This window comes from Leptonotus elevatus, chromosome 12 (assembly GCF_054856555.1).
Source record: "Leptonotus elevatus isolate MCC_2025b chromosome 12, RoL_Lele_1.0, whole genome shotgun sequence".
NCBI classification, from domain to species: Eukaryota; Metazoa; Chordata; class Actinopteri; order Syngnathiformes; family Syngnathidae; genus Leptonotus; species Leptonotus elevatus.
Genome location: NC_141250.1, coordinates 19919344 through 19936089, shown reverse-complemented (window position 1 = coordinate 19936089; position 16746 = coordinate 19919344). Strand labels below are relative to the sequence as shown.

The following is a 16746-nucleotide window of genomic DNA, read 5'->3' as shown; positions in this document are numbered from 1 at the left end:
GCCACACGATCGATAGGGGGCGCTAACGCAAATACTTACAGTAACGAAGAAGAAGCAACACTTCCGGGTTGGAGACAGAGGCGCCAAAAGCAAAACATCCGTTTTCCCAACGCCAGTAATCAGCGTTTGGAGTGCTTTGCCTCGCATTTATGTGGCCGTTGCCGCTTTGAAAATGGACCCCAAGTTGGAGTTTTTCGCCAAGTTGAAGAAGTTGTGCGGGACGCTGGAAACGGAGACGGCCCGGCTCCAGCAAACCATCGAAAATCGGCACGACAGCGGTCAGTCAGTCAGTTGGAAAACGACATTTGACACAATTAAGACAAAAAGATCGATATATTACCTTTTTTCAATTCCCCACCAGATGCGACAGCGAAAGCCATGCGAGCATATCACGATTTCAACTGCGACGTGTTGGGCCTCAAGGTGAGGACCAAAACAAGTCAAAAGTGCTCCACAAAATGTCTTCCTTTTTTGATCAGATGTTTTCTTGCCTTACATTCGTCATCACAGTAGTAGTTAAAATATATTTAAAGGTGTTACTTAACGAGTTTCTACCATTCTGGAGTAAAAAAAACAAAAAAAAAACTGTGAAAAGCTCCGACAGCAGCAGGGTGCGCTGTCACTCCCAAAGCCATATTAGCCAATCAGAAGCGAAAAAAAGGTCCCTTCCGAATAAGACTCGTTTCTTACTCGACATTCTTCGTCACGTGAGTAGTTTAAATGAAATATATATATTTGAAAGAAAAATTACGTTTGAAGTATCGGTATTAAAATTAATGTCTGTATTTAATTTTAATTAAAAAAAAAAAGTACTCTCAAAGAAAAAAAAGCTAAATTAAGTAATACGTGTGTTTTGTTTGTGAATTAATAGTTATCTGAATTGCACTAGATGAGGCCAAACCATTTACAATAAATGCTTTAAAATATGCCAGTGTTAAGGAATTATAATGGTGTTCTCACGGTTATGTCACCGAGACATTGGTTGTGTGGAACAGATGTACTGGTAATTCATAGATATAGATACATGTCCTTACAGTCTTTTACATGACACATAGGAGTGAGAAGTGTGTGTGGGTTTCAGGGTGAGCTGCAGGACAAGCTGAGTCAGCAGAAAACACACAAGACAGAGGTGGACACCTTCATCCAGGCCTGCAGGGCCCTGCAGACCAAGGTTGCCCACGACGTGTGCACACTCACGGACCACTTTGAAAATTACGGATACCAAGCTCCCACAGATGCACGTGCCCCCCACGGTAAGTAATAGTGACCAGAAATACAAAGAAATCCAATACGAAATTGGTATTTATTTCTAGAAGTAGAAATACAAATAAACAGTTGCATGGTCTTACTGGAGCCATCATATCACAATTGTTTAGGACATGTTTTTGGTCACTTTGGAATTCTTAACTTTTTCAAAAGTGTGACAATAAGTTAAACAACTGGAAAAGTTGAAGCAATTTGAAGTTCAACCAAATATTTTATGGGGGCAAAAATGCTAAAAATCCACAAAAAAAGGTTAAGGTCAAGTTAAATGAGACCTACCGGTACTTGAGCTATTTATGTTTGCACACTACATGTAGCCAAAGGTGGGACGTTGGAGGACAAAGAGTCGGCTGAAAACGTACCTGGAAAAGGCCATGATGATGATGAGGAGGAGGAAGTGGCAGTGGAATGCAGCGAGCTGCCAACGCCACCTCAGGCAACAGCACCTTCCAACTGCGCCGTCCCCATGCGCACCCCCAAGTTGTCCGACTTCGGCCTGTGTGAACTGTATCTCCGCCGGAACATTTCAGCGTACCGCCAGCCGCCTGCCATGCCCGAGCTGAGCCTCCCGCGCTTGGACGTGCCCACGCCACTTCCACCCACGCCCAAGTGCGCGCTGCGCATGGACGAGGATGAGGTACACACACCACAAATGATAGACTTTGGCCTCTCTGAGGACACCATGAGCCTCTACACCGAATTCACCATGGATCTCTTCAAGAAGAATGCTGACATAAGGTACAAAGAGGAAAAAATCACATCTCTCCTCCAGAAGTGGGCACTTCTATCTCTCTGTCGGCCCCAACGCTGACAAATTGCTCACATTTTCGGCGAATGATTTATGAGGCGAAACATTTAAAGTAGCACTAAGGAACTTTTCAACTTTAATAACATATTTTCATAACTCTTCTGATGAAACATCGACTTAAAACTAGTTGAATGGTACCTTTGCCATGGCCTGAGGGGGTCTGTAGGATTTTTACTGGCACTAAGCAACTTTGAGGAGGATGGTAGGAACACTGCCACACAAAAAACTACAAATGTGCTGACTGCTTTATGGCATACGTCATAAGTTATCCAGGGTGAAAAGACAGTCAAGGATCAATATTGGCCCAGATTTCACTCGCTGGCATGAGCTAAAAAAATTATGCAATGCGCTTGTCTTCAAAGGAAATGTGGTCTTTCTTCAGATATGACAATACCGCTTTTGTCCATATGTCGCCCCCATAATCAACGTAAACTGAAAGTTCCTTAGTGTTGCTTTAAAAATTACACGGACAGTCCTTCCATTTTTTCGAGGCTTCACATCATAAAGCAGTCGTCAAAAATGTGGGCATCAATGATTAAGCCGATGAAGAGAGGAAAGTGCCCACCTCTGCTTTCCATGTCTTTTTCAACATTTTTTTTTTTACTTGCTCCTCTGCAGGCCAGCACAGGACCTCCTGAAGCCGCCAGACCCCATTGTGAGTGAAAGTCCGCAAAAAGAAGGTAAGCAAATGTTAACAATGTCAGTCACAAAGTATATCTTAAGATGCAAAAACAGCATCATATTTCAGAAATGGGCATTTTTTGGAGTTTTAGAAAAGTTGTACATAAAAAAAAAAGTAGATTTAATTAGTTTTTTTTTTAAAGAATTTTTTGGTAGAGAAATATGTTTTCACTAGGAAAAAGTTGCATATTTCTGCTTGATATATATATATATTTTTGCTATAGTTTAAATGAAGTCCTGTATTTTCAGGAAAAACGTTTTCAAGAAAGAGTATGTTCTCCAGATGCATGCATTAGTTTTTTGTTTTTGTTTTTGAGAAAGCTAGCAATTAGAAGAAGAAAACATTTTGGAGAAAAAAAAGTTGTATTTTCAGTAAAAAAAAAAAAAGAAAGTCCTGTCCATAAAATTGGGTTGCATTGTAAATACCAGTATTCAGGGAAATTATTGTATAATATTAAGTAAAAAGTCTTATTTCGGAGGCAACCTACTGAATTAAATTTTAGAAAAAAGCACAATATTTATGTGAAAAAAGTCACATTTAAGTGTATAAAAACACATAATTGAGATGGGAAAAAGTCGTATTTTTGAGGAAGAAGTCGTAAATTCTGAGAAGGAAATTTGGTATTTTTCTGATAATTATTGAAGGAATGCCTCCTTTCTTTCCAATCATTAATCAACGTCATTTAATTAACATTCCATTACTGCTTGATGATGTTACTTTGGCAAAACATATTTACCAGTACAGACTATTTTTTTAAGAATTACACCTTCATGTCTGTCATTGGTAGACATTTTGAAATCTCCTGAGCCGCCTGTGTTCTGCACGCCGGGGTTCAAGATAAAAACAAACGGCCATTGTTCGCCACCACGTGTGGCAGAGGGTGACGCCCAATCTCCGAGCGGCGCCAACCAGCTGCCCGACACCCCCAAGACGCCTGACTTAAAAACTCCCTCCTTAAAACGACTACTCAGCAGCAAAAAGGTACGACGAGTCGACGACTCAATCGCAGTGCCAACACACTAATGCCGTTCACTTCAGGTTTACTTGTTTTGCAGCCCAAGGTTGCGGAACGCACGGTCAGCCACTCCATACCGTTTCTCAAGACGCCAATCGACGGTTCCGTCTGTGATCAAAACGCATGGGAATACAATGTGCCGGAATTGCGTATCCCGGGTGTGCAGGTGCCGGTGCTTTCAGTTACCACTTACCGGACAAAATGGCAGCAAAAAAAAAGTCTGAGTGATTTTTGTAAAATAGTTCCACTGTGTTTGCAATCATGTTTTTAGTTCAGGCAGTGTGCATCAGATGAGATCGATAAATCTTCCAGCCATAATCGTTTGTGTCTTTCCCTCCGCAGGGGAGCGTGGACTCGGACGGACCCACGCAGGACTTCCATCTAAGCCCCCCTCGAGCCAAGAGGGAGCTCTTTGAGATCAGCACGCCCGAGATGCCCGATCTCAGCGCCGTCACGCAAGACATCTGCAAAGTACGCTGTCAAAAAATATAGATATTATTGTTATAATCAGGTATTATTGCATCTTGCCTTGTTCAAGTGTGGGTTTTGTTTTTGTAGCTTGTGATGCAGTCGCAGAAGCCGGCAAAAAGAGCAGAACACAGAAGCAGGTACTGTCAAGTGTTAAAGAACGACCTGTCATTAAGAGCATGCCATTTTCTTTTTTCTAGTTTAATTGTAATGATCATGATGAGTGATTGGACAATCATGACTTAGTATAGTAGTTTATAAATAAAACTGAAAAAGGGTGAGTGGCCATTTGTTCTCTCGTTTAATTTTTGTGATAGTTAAATTTCTTGGATGGACGGGTAAGTCTCTTTTTCTGTGATGATGTAAGTTACCGGCATATTTTCTTGTTTTGGTTTTCTGGTGATGAAGTCATGACATCTCGTTTTTTGTTTTTAGGTTTTGACCTAGTAATGAATTTTCAGTGTTATTTCTATGATGACGGCCATTTGTGTTTTTTGAATTTTCTCTAACAATGGACAATTATGACTTAGTTCTTTTGTCTGTTATGATGGATAATGTGTCATTTTCAATTTTTCGCATGGAAATTTTCTCATTTTCTAGCTTTTATTTCTGAGAATAAACAGTTGCGGTATTTTCTTCTTTTCCACGATTGTTACATTTGCTCGTTTTTGTTGCTATTTGAGTGATGATGGCCAATTACAATATTCTCTCATTTTCCCTTTTATGTGATGATTGACCGCATTTCTCGTTTGACTTCGTGATGACTGTTCTTTAATACTTTCTCATCTTTCTGCTTTTAACTCTATGATGATGGGCAGTGTACATCTTTGTGTTCATAGATGCATGAGTGCTGTGTCCAAGCAGGAGTTTGACAGCTTGCCAGCGTTTATGAAGCAGATTACGTTGAACAACCTCAACCAGGCAGTCCACAACATCAACCAGTACTTGGACCAGTGTCCAGGTCAGTTTACCTTCACGGTATAGTGTATACAGAAACTGTTTACCGCATTCCACTTTTTCCCACATTTTGTTATGTTATTGCAAAATGGGTTGACCCTGACTACCCCCACCCACCACCAAAAAAAAACTACAAACAATACACTACAGTGATGTCATTTGTCAAATATATTTTTTTATATTTATGCAATAGCTTTTCAAAAAAGGACTCAAAAATGTATTGCTTAAAAAAAACTTTTTTGATCACGCCCCCCACACACACAATTTTTATCCCTTATGTCAATTGACTTTTTTTATCCACTGTATGATTGTATTGTTTTTTTCACTGTTGCCTGTACTGTGCACTTGATTTATTTTATAAATGTAAAGTAACAACTATTGTCGTTATGTTAAAAATCAAATTGAATATTACTGAACTCATGTACATCCTGTTTGGGGCTGTAAATCAGTGGTGTCCAAACTCAGTCCTTGAGGGCCGGAGTCCTGCAGGTTTTAAATGTTTCCCCTGCTCCAACACACCTGTTCCAATTAACAGGATCGTTATCGGGCTTATGCAGAGCTTGCTGATGAGCTTCAGGTGTGTTGAGAAATATCCAAAACCTGCGCAGTACGCCAGCCCTCAAGGACTGAGTTTGGACACCACTACTGTAAATGCTGCCAGAGGTGCATCGGCCAAGTATTGGTTTCTTTCATTTTTACTGCCATGATCATCTGGCTCATCCTGTGAGCCCCTTTTCTGATTAAACGTGACCTTCTAGAGAGGGGCGTGCGGGAGTTAGAGACGGAGGAGCTGAAGAACATGATGGACGTGGGCATCAAGACGCCCGTGTACATGCTGTGCTTGAACGAGCTGAGGCGGCTGGAGCATGTGGAAGGATCGCGGAGCGACGCCATCTACAAGCTCAACTTGTGCAGCTGAGTGTGCTTTTATGGCCATAAGTGACATAATACACATGCAAGATAGCAACTTTTAAGCCACAAGATCAGCGTCATTTGCACGTTAGTTTATTTGTGTGAATAATAAAATGTACCTACCTACAATATCTATGTATATTGTTCTCCACTTGCCACTTTAGGTTCCAATTTAGAAAATTGGATGCTTATGCACTTTTAACTGGAATTTGAAGGGAAAAAAATCCAAGGTGTCTTAATGACATGCGTTTGTCAAAGTACGCAGAAGATCGAGAATTATAGCACATGTTGACACGTTACGGGGGAGTTGGACCGGGGTCATGCAACTGAGACACTGTTCACCTCAGCCCTCCTCTACTGCGTAGTATGCAAATACGGCTTGGTGTGACGATGACGGAAGCAGAGTCGGGGCAACGTCACCGAGCAATCAACTTTGTGCCGCTCATCTAGTGCTAACACTGCAGCTCTGCTTAACGTCGACCCCGGTGAGTACATTTAACTGCCCCCCCTCTACCACCCGGCCCTTTTTTTTATTATTGCAAATATTCATCAACAGTTAGAACTGTATATGTACTATGATCCCAAAACAGTTTAATATAATTTAAAATTCATCTTACAACATTCCTCATAATTTTACAGATTTGAATTTATAAAAAAAAAAAGAAATTGTACAACTTTAAATTCCACTAACAACCTAGACTAAATTTAATTCCTTAACAAAATCTTGTCTGGAAAGATAATATACATTGGATTTATATAGCGCTTTTCTATCTAATTAGACAATCAAACACGCTATACATTGGAATGGATACATTATTTATGCGCTCACACATTAACACTGTGGTGGCGGTAAGCTACTTAAGTAGCCACAGCTGCCCTAGGGCAGGCTGACGGAAGCGTGGCTGCCAGTGTGCGCCTGTGGCCCCTCCGACCACCACCAGACATTCGCGCCTTTCATACGCCAGTGTGAGTAGCACTGGAGGCAATGTGTGTGAAGTGCCTTGCCCAAGGACACAACAACACATGACTTGGGGGAGAACGGGGATCGAACAGCCGACCTTTTGGTTACTGAACGATTGTCTCTGCACCCTGAGCCACGGCCGCCACAAGATGTCACTTCCAACATTCTTCTTTGATACGAATTAATGCATTACCTTATAGAAAGCGCTCAAAAGATTTTTCAGTGAACAGCTTTACATAGAAAAAGAAAAACAATATTAGGTGAATTTGTGAATAGTAAACTGTAAATGGATTACTGTATTACATTTTTTCCCCTCTTCCATTTATGTACTCTGGTCAAATTGGCCTTGGAACAGAATAAGAACATAATGAGCAATTAGTATGCACATCCCGACAGAAGTGCATACTAGAACCCTCATGAAGCTTTTGTTTGATTCAAAATGGTGGAAATGGCAAACATCATAAGCCGTTGTGTGTGTATTTGAGACGATCATTGATCAGGATTTCCCCAAAAATTGAGGAAAACCAGTACATGTCATGATCGTCTGGCTCATCCCGTGAGCCCCTTTTCTGATTCAACCAGAGTTGGCTAGATTTTAAATTTCACTGATATTAGCTCCTCCCTCATCGGCAGGAAATGTCTCACAGGGACTGTCCTCCTCCGTGGATCCCGAGGTTGGAGGCGGCGTTGGTGACTTTTCGCCGGCTTGCTTTGTGTTCTCTGTCTCACTCACTTCCTGGCTCCAGCCAAACTTTGCTTTCTCGCCTTTTCCTGTGACTGGCAAGGGCATGTCCATTTTGGGGTCTTTGTAGCTCTCGAGATGATTAATCAAAGCATCAAGTAGAGTGTTGGAGAATTTCTTCATGGCATCATTGAAGTACTCCTCTAGGATAAGCGGGGCCTTTTTTTGCTGTGTTTCGTCTCCCGAATCTTTGTGCATAACCATTTCCTCTAATGAACTCAAAGACGAGACTCTGCTGGTTTCCTCTTGATTTGTTGGGCTCTTCGGTATCTCTTCTTCTGTCACATGACCGTCCTCCACACGGTCCAGATCGGGAGAGGTCTTGTCTGGTGTTACGGGAGCCTGGAGGTCATCCTCATTAGAGGTTTTGACAGTGCTCCCAGGTGCTTCAAGAATTGGTTCTACGCTCTGTTCTCGTGGTGATGAACCTAAGGGTTTAAATTCAACATCATTTTGACCTTCAATCAAGTCATCCCGACAAGGAGAAATCAGTGCAGGTGTCATGGCTGCTTCATGTTCCTGTTGAGGTTCTGATGCCAGTGGGCTCAAGGACTTGGCCGCTATGATGCTATCCTGTTTTTCAATTTCTTCAAGCTCTAACCCCTCACAAGTGGCCATTAAGTCTAGTGTGTCATCCTCTCTGCGCTCCTTTGTTGGTGAAGAACTCAAAGATTTGGATACAGTTTCCTTCTCTTGTTCAATGTCTTCCACCTGACCCAACTCTTGATGAGGGGAGAAGACCGGTATCACATCTGCAAGCCGCTCCTCTCTAGGTGAAATGCTTAAGGATGTGGGCACCTGGTCTTCTTTTGGTTCCACCTCATCTTCCATGAGATCCATCACCTGGCCAGCAGAGATCGCAACTGCAGTCTCATCTGTGCCTTGCTCCTCTTCTTTTGATGGGCTCAAGGACTTCATTGCTTGGTCATCTTGTGCTATATCGTCTTCATCTTGCGCCACATCATCTCGCTCCTGGTCTAAGGCTCCACACGTAGGTGTCACGACGTCCGTCACATCTGCATCTTCCTTTTCCGGCGGTGACGGACTAAAGGGTTTGTTGGCCATTTCCTCGTCGGCTTCTTCCTCATCCTGAAGATAGAACGCCTCGAAAGCATCCGCCGTCTCATCTGCATTCTGTTCCAACGGGGAGAGGCTCGGCAAATTCGATGCCTCGTCTTTGTCTTTTTCTCCGGTAGCATCCTCACTATCGATATCCTCTCCCAGGCACGGTGAAGTGGGGGAGAACGTCTGAAGGCCTGTGTTCTGTTCAGAGGGTTCTGGGGTGGAATCCTTATGCGAATCAAAACCCAACTCAGGTTCCTGGATGGAATCCTTGGGCAAATCAAAACCAGACTCGAGTTCTGGGCTTGACTTCTTGCGCAAATCAAAACCAGACTCGAGTTCTGGGCTTGACTTCTTGCGCATAGCAAAGCAAGACTCGAGTTCTGGGCTTGACTTCTTGCGCATAGCAAAGCAAGACTCGAGTTCTGGGCTTGACTTCTTGCGCATAGCAAAGCAAGACTCGAGTTCTGGGCTTGACTTCTTGCGCATAGCAAAGCAAGACTCGAGTTCTGGGCTTGACTTCTTGCGCAAATCAAAACCAGACTCGAGTTCTGGGCTTGACTTCTTGCGCAAATCAAAGCAAGACTCAGGTTCTGGGCTTGAGTACTTGCACAAATCAGAACTAGACTTAAGTTCTGGGCTTGAATTCTGGTGTAAATCAAAACCCAACTCCTCGCAAGGAGAAGAGCCTAATTCTGGTTCTATATCTCCAGGTCGCTGCCCCTGTGGGGTGGGATTTAAGGATTTTGGATCTGCATCTCCCTCTTGTTCATTTTCAACTACCGCAAGCTCAACATTTCCGCTAGGGGACTTCAGGGTCGGTGTTGCAGCAGCACCCTCGGCGTCACTGCACACTGAGGTGTCCGCAGGCGCTTTGACACTCAAATCATTCTGCAAGGGTTTTCGAGTGGGATCGATGCACAAAACAATGTTACCGTCCTTTCGCACGGAATCGCTGAAGCAGTCCACGTGACGGACCAGGCCTTGGTAGATGGTGATGGAGGCCTTTTTTATCGCCTCCTGGATGTCTTGATTCAATTGGATAACGTTGGGGGAGGACGATGGAGAACCACCGTCCGCTTCCTCCGAGGGCTTCAGAGTGGACTCCCTGCGTGAAGCAATGCGTGCAGATATTGTTTCGCTGTGCTCCTCAGATGATAATTTGGAGTAGTTTGATACCAGCCTCTCCAGTACAACACCGCCATCCTCCTCTTGGCACAGTTCTTGACTGGCTGAGCTCCAATTGGCCCTGATGGCAGCTTGTATGTCGTCATCGTCTGAACACATCGTGCTGGGGCTGCCCGGGTCGGAGCAGCTCCCATTCCTCGAGCCTCCGGACATCAGGTCCCGTTGTAAAGCCTCCTTAGTGAGAGGTCCTTCTACGCTGTCCAAGGTTCTGGACGGCCCCTCTTCACCCAAGTTCAGCCCGTCTAGGAGCCCGGAGAGGAGCATGTTTGTAAAGTTGGTGGCATCAGAAAAAAATGGGTTGGAGTTTGAATCCATTGCCCTATCTCTCTAAGTTCCTTATACTCGCAGAGTAAAAAAAAAAAATCTGATTCTGTCATGCAATTTAAATTTCTATCTGCTGACACCGACCCCGATGTTAAGTTTGTGTTTCTAAAACAGGCAGCCCCCGCAATTTAAACTTAGACCTTTATGACGCCAAGCGTCTCCTTCGATGACGCAACGTCAACCTTTATGATTTGCTTCATCTAGCCTTAGATGACCGCAGTTCAGTCGCCGTGACTCCGAAAAAAGTTTTACGTATGTTGACCAAAGGCTTTATGACATGGAACATCAGCGTTGCCCTAACATCATCATGCTGACATCATCACATGACCGGTAATTTGTTTACAGCAAAGTTATTGCTGCTGTGGGTGATCTGAAACGCAGAACATATAGTCGTGGTTTTGGCATCAGATTAACTCTAATTACAGCCAAAATTAATGTCAGTTGGAATGCTGAATTTAGCTGCAAAAAAATCTTATTCAAAATGTTCATTACAACTCTAATCAATTGATGAAATCTATTAATTGCCTAGCCATTGGCTGTATTTCTGTGAATTGCTGCCACAATAAAACCTAATTGTTTTTGTTAAATATAATGAAGATGCCTAGTGGGGCACATTGTGGCCTTTTACAACCTTGAGTAAAAACAAATTTATTAAAAATGTAATTAAAAAAAAAAAAAGAATGTAATGCACGATGTGCATTTGATACACCTTGTCTTTTGAACATATTATGTGAACTGACAACAATAAGTCTCAAATTCCAAACAAATATTGTCATTTAGAGTATTGATTAGCAGAAATTGAAAAAGGTCAAAATGCTTGAAGGGAGTGGGGTGCTCAGTGTTTGTTTTTGGAAAGGGGGCTCTCTTAACTTCGTTTGTCCTTATACGTAAAAAACAAATATTAAACTACATACAGAACAGAGGAGAGAAATAATAAAACAACATAAAAATGCCAGGGGTCTTAAAATCACAACAAACATTACAAATATTCAAATGTGAAAGCATTTCGTTGTTTGACGTCATGGCGTCGGGAGTCACGTCGCTCCTCCCCTTCCTCACTCTCATTGGCTGGCCACCATTTTGGGAGTCAAATACACCCGCTACCAGCAGCAGCTAGCGCGCTAGGCTAGCCGAGTTCCACGCTTTCCTCCGGTGAACTGGCTATGGTTCATACGTGTGTGGCTGCCGGCTGTAGGAACCGCAGGACGCCCGGCACCGGCCTCTCCTTCTACCGCTTCCCGCGGGACCCCGAAAGGAAGCAGCGGTGGATCGCGGCCGTCAACCGCCAGGGCTGGGCGCCTAACGACGGCAGCCGGTTGTGCAGCACTCACTTCATCTCCGGTAATACTCTACTAGTCTACTTAAAATGTGACCTCTCCGTTGGTTTGTTTGTTTGTTTGTTTTAGTAATATTTTTGCCACATATTGCCTTTTATTAAGGTGTATGCTGAATACATGCGTGTATTTAATTTTTACAGTGGTTTCAAATGTCAACAAAAGACACTTTTCATAAGTAAATACGATGTTAAGTAGGCTACTTTTCCCAGTATCCAAATACTTGTCTAAGTACAGTAGTACAATTGCAGTGTGGCCTTTGGTCACGTGACACAAGAAAGGCACGCTCAGTTACTGCCATTACTGTCTTTCATTGTTTTATATTATAGTATACCTAAAAACAAAAAATCCCAAACTATTATGACCCTGCATTGCAACCATTTTTTTCTGACAATACTGCATCCAAATTTGTCCTGTATCTGTTCTTTTCTGATGCAGGTAAGCAAGTAAAGAACCCTCGTTCCCCGGACTATGTTCCGTCTGTGTTCAAGCCCCTTTCCCTTGAGATGGAGCTAAGTCCACCTGAGGTCCCGGACAAGCAGGAAGCCCGCGTGGAGGCTGCTAATGCTCTGCTCTTCCTGCAGTGCCAGGGTGGGTCCGGACCGGAAGTGCCGGGTCCGATTGAGTCCAGCGTCGAGGGGAGCGTGTCGTCGTTTACAGATGATGATGAAGATGACGACGACGACGATGATGATGAGTCTCTGAGTGACGGCAATGATGAAACGCTTGCACAAACTTCCGTCACCTTTGACGACGTGCTCAAAGCACTCAGGCGTGAGAATCGAGCGTTGCGCGAGTCCGTGGAGAAGATGTCCCTATCGGAGAACTCCCTCAGGAACGATGCAGAGAAGGTCAAGTTCTACACGGGCCTGCCCAACTTCTTTGTACTGGAGACGGTCATGCTGCTGCTGGCACCACACATGGACACCATCAGGAATGCCAAGCTGTCCAAGTTCCAGCAGCTTCTACTCACGCTCATGCGTCTGCGCCTGGACCTGCGCAACCAGGACCTGGCTTACCGTTTTGGCGTCAAAGTGGGCGCGGTGGTCCGGACTGTGCATCACGTGGTCACCATCATGTCCTCCACCCTGGTGCCCACCGCCGTCTTCTGGCCGTCGCGAGCCGAGCTGCGGAAGAACCTCCCCGCGGCCCTGTGCTCCTCTTGCCCGGACTGTGCCGTCATTGTGGACTGCTTCACCGTACCTTGCGAGGGCCCGGTCCCCCGGGGCAACGAGCAGGATGCGGTAGTCGCTGGCAACGTCCTGAACTATCTGATTGGTGTGGCCCCGCAGGGCGTGGTCACCTTCATCTCCAAGGGTGTCCTGGGGGACTTCAGCCCTCGGCATTTGGCCGAGAGTTCGGGATTTCTGTGCAAGCTGCTCCCGGGCGACGTCGTTTTAGCCAGCCGGGATCTGGACATCACCGATGCCGTGGCCGCTCGCGGGGCCCGCTTCGGCATCGCCGATTGCTTTCAACATGACCAGAGTCTGACGGCGGGCTCGCCGCCCGACACGATCAGTGTGCAGGCTCACGTGGAGAGGGTGGTGACCATGGTGAGGCGGCGGTACGCCATGCTCACCGGCCCCGTGGAGAGGCCGTTCACCGCGGCTGCAGAGCGCACCTCCAACCTCTCGACTTTTGACAAGATTGTGCAAGTAGCTTGTGCCTTAAACAACTTGTGTATCTCTGCTGCTCCTCTGGAGTGACCCTGTTCCGTTTTTTCCTTGAGTTTCTTTATTGAAACTTTGTTAGGCATCCATTGGAATTGAATTTGTTTTCTCGGAATGGAAGCTTACACCCTGGGTGATGTAATCGAGTTGTAGAGTAATAGAGTGTTCAAGATTTCTGTTTAAGCTTCTCCTGGGTGAAATTCTGACCAGCCGGGATGTGGACGTGGCCGTTTCCGAGCTGGGCTTTCGTGATCATTCGTCACCGTCAGGACAATCTGGGAGTGTTGGTTTGGGAATTTGTACATCCCTTCACTCTAAAAACTGTTGGGTCAAAATTAACCCACGGTCGGTCAAAAAGGACACCATTTTTTGGGTTATTCAATTAACCCAAAAAATTGGGTCAAATAAATAACCCACAAACAACCCGGCCAAAATGGTTTGCTTTGTGGGTTGTTAATTAAATTTAACCCAACCTTTTGGGTTAAATGGCTCAAAAAGTTGGTTTGGATCATTTTTGGCGCAATTCAATTGGGTTATTGAATTAACCCCAAAAATTGTGTGAAATGAATAACCCACAAACAGCCTTAAAACATTTTGGTCACTTTGTGGGTTATTCATTTAATTTGACCTAACTCAAATAGTTGGGTCGGCTCATTTTTTACCCAATTCAGTTGGGTTATTTAACCCAAAAAAGTTGTCAAATTAAGAACCCACAAAGCAACCCCAAAAAACTGGGTTGATTTGTGGGTTAATAATTTAACCAACTTTCTAAATTAAATTAATAACACATTTTTAATAATAACCAAACTTTGGGTTGTTTTGTCGGTTATTCATTTGACCCAACTTTTTGGATTAGCTCAAAAAGTTGGGTCGGTCCATTCTTGACCCAATTTGGCTTAGTTTTGACCCAACATTTTTTAGAGTGTTGTAACCAGTTTACAGATTTCTGTGCAAGCTTCTGTTGAGTGGTGTGGTTCGAGCATTCTGGGATTGGTCATCACCACTTCCCTGTCCACCAACAAGACATGGTTTGAGATCGCCAGCTGCAATGAAAGTAATATTCAGGCCGTGTAGTCACATGACAGAGACGGGGGCCCGTTCACCGTGATCGTACAAGTCGCTTGTGCCTTAAACAACTTTTGTATCGTGGCCCACCTCGGCATCATTCTTTTGAATCTGGTTCTGGTGTGGAACAAATCCAACGTGGTCTTGGTGGAGTTCGGTTGTGGCAAGCAACCCATCTGACCTTGGACCCAATCCGAAATGTTGACATAAAACTGATTTGTCTTACCAAATGTGTCTTCTGGTTCCCTTGCCAGTAAGTACAACAAACCTTCCTGTTTACACTCTCACGACCAATGAAAAAAATTAATTGGGTGATGCTTGCAGCAGTTTTCAGTCGACAGTGAAGTTATACAACACTTGCCAACACGATAGCATCTCTAAGGTAGCAAAGTGGTACAAGAAGCTTTTTTTTTGTGGCGCTTTAGTCATAATGATCTGATCTCGAGGCATTTAAAGGGGAACTAAACTCAAGATGTCAGCTGCTGGTTACCTAAATCTACAAAGTATTCTGAAAAATATGTTTTAAATATTGCGTGGGGACTGCCATTTTTTTGTGAGAATTCGTTTGAGTGATGTTTATCACCCAATATATGCCCACTTTAAATTATACAGTTACTATATTCAGCAACATGCTGTTTGATTTCATCCCATGTTCAAAAGGTACATAATAAACCATGATAATAAAAGTTATCATCTGAGTGTACTTATCGAGTTATTATGAGTAGATCCGGATCTATTTAAAATCAAGAAGTTGGTGTGCAAAGCTTAAAAGTCTTCGCTGGACAGCTGCACATTTTCCAGCTCAGTCATGTACACATGATAGAATGATTAAATCCATCACTTGCAACATCTGTAGGCCAACAGTTCATTGGCAACACGCTACTGTAGTTCTCAACATGCAACCAGCATGGCTCCCCCTTACATTGTTTATTTTATTATGTTTAATTCTTCGAAGTACTGTGTTTTGACAAGTGCTGGCTCATAAAATGTATTCTTGCTTTAATTTGGGGGGGCTTTAGTTCCCTTTTAAAACGGCCTTTTCCTGTTCTAGTGCACATTACGTAACTACACTGTTTTCAGGTAAATTATATCTCAGCTCTGGTGATAGACCTTTACTAGACTAATGTAGTTTATAAAGCCCAGTGTGCCTTGGGTGCCTTCAGGATGCTTTAAACATGAAATTATTGTATATCATTTTGTCAACTTGTAAGCTGATCTGCGTCCTAAAACAATATTTGTTGGGCTTTTAGTCCTCCATTCATCTTGGATTTATTTTTTTTGAGATGGTGTTTTAGGGCCATCTAGTGGTGGATTGGAATAATGCAGGTTACGTTGCTGTGTTTTTTTTATACCACTTTCTTCTGGATGTGTGCAACGAAACAATTTTCGTTTTACAATTACCAAATTAATTGAAGTTTAATTTCTTATCGTGTATTCATGTAATTGCTGCGCACTGGACCTCTCTGACATTTATGTGTATTTTTTTAGTCTTTGTCTAGCCACATTAGATGCTAAACTTCCTGTGTTGTCGCATTTCTCAATGAATGCTTTGAATTCAACACACTTATATCTACGTTGTAAAGATATATAGTATATGTATATATTGTTTTATTTTGACTGATGCATCCTACAAGTTCATACATGTGTTTGCACTGTTCCCTTGTATGTTTCCCTCCTTTAAAAGTAGACTTGAGTAATAAACACTGCAACAGTGATAAAGATCTTCTTGTTGACTTAAAAGTTTTCACCTCTGTTCCGCAGATATAAAACAACAAAATAAAGAATAGCAACAAAACCAAAATGGTGGCAAGTCTATGCTTATATTTTTATGATTGCGTACAAAAATACAAAGTACAAAATGAGAAATTGGCTGAAAATTGTTTGATTAAAAAAAGTGTTTTGTGCGTGACGTGAGATCCGTATTTTTTAATAAAGGAACTAGTGCGATGGTTTTTTTCTGTATTGTAATTATACATTGCCGGGTTGCACCTATAATATTTTAACCCAACAACAGTTAACCATTGGACTCCCAGTCTCCCACTATTCGCAGGCATCTCCAAAAAACGCTGATAAACCTCCAATATTTAAGAGAAACAAAATTAAAACTTAATGAAAAGAAAGAAAAGAAAATACCAAACAGCGAGTATGCAGGGTCCATAAAAATTCAACCGCAGCGACAGAAAAGAGTGAAATGTTAGTTTTAATCACATATCTCACTCTGTACGCTAATGTATACGCTCGAATGTCTTTCATTTCCGTTTGTCCACAGGTATTTTAGCGGAGCATCACACCGTA

At 43.2% G+C, this 16746-nt stretch overlaps 2 protein-coding genes across 2 annotated transcripts; both read left to right on the top strand.

The window, feature by feature from the left end:
• Positions 1–51: 51 nt before the first annotated feature.
• ska3 (spindle and kinetochore associated complex subunit 3) lies at positions 52–6387 on the top strand. The gene is made up of 11 exons (XM_086091476.1): positions 52–278; positions 362–423; positions 1082–1253; positions 1581–2001; positions 2690–2751; positions 3541–3734; positions 3809–3934; positions 4111–4239; positions 4327–4376; positions 5076–5197; positions 5952–6387. The coding sequence occupies exons 1-11, from the start codon at positions 173–175 to the stop codon at positions 6110–6112; spliced, it is 1605 nt and encodes a 534-aa protein (XP_085947602.1). The 5' UTR covers positions 52–172; the 3' UTR covers positions 6113–6387.
• Positions 6388–11353: 4966 nt separating this feature from the next.
• Positions 11354–16204, top strand: LOC147164955 (uncharacterized). The gene is made up of 2 exons (XM_086090404.1): positions 11354–11723; positions 12155–16204. Exons 1-2 carry the CDS (start codon positions 11546–11548, stop codon positions 13420–13422), a joined length of 1446 nt encoding a protein of 481 aa, XP_085946530.1. The 5' UTR covers positions 11354–11545; the 3' UTR covers positions 13423–16204.
• Positions 16205–16746: the final 542 nt, after the last annotated feature.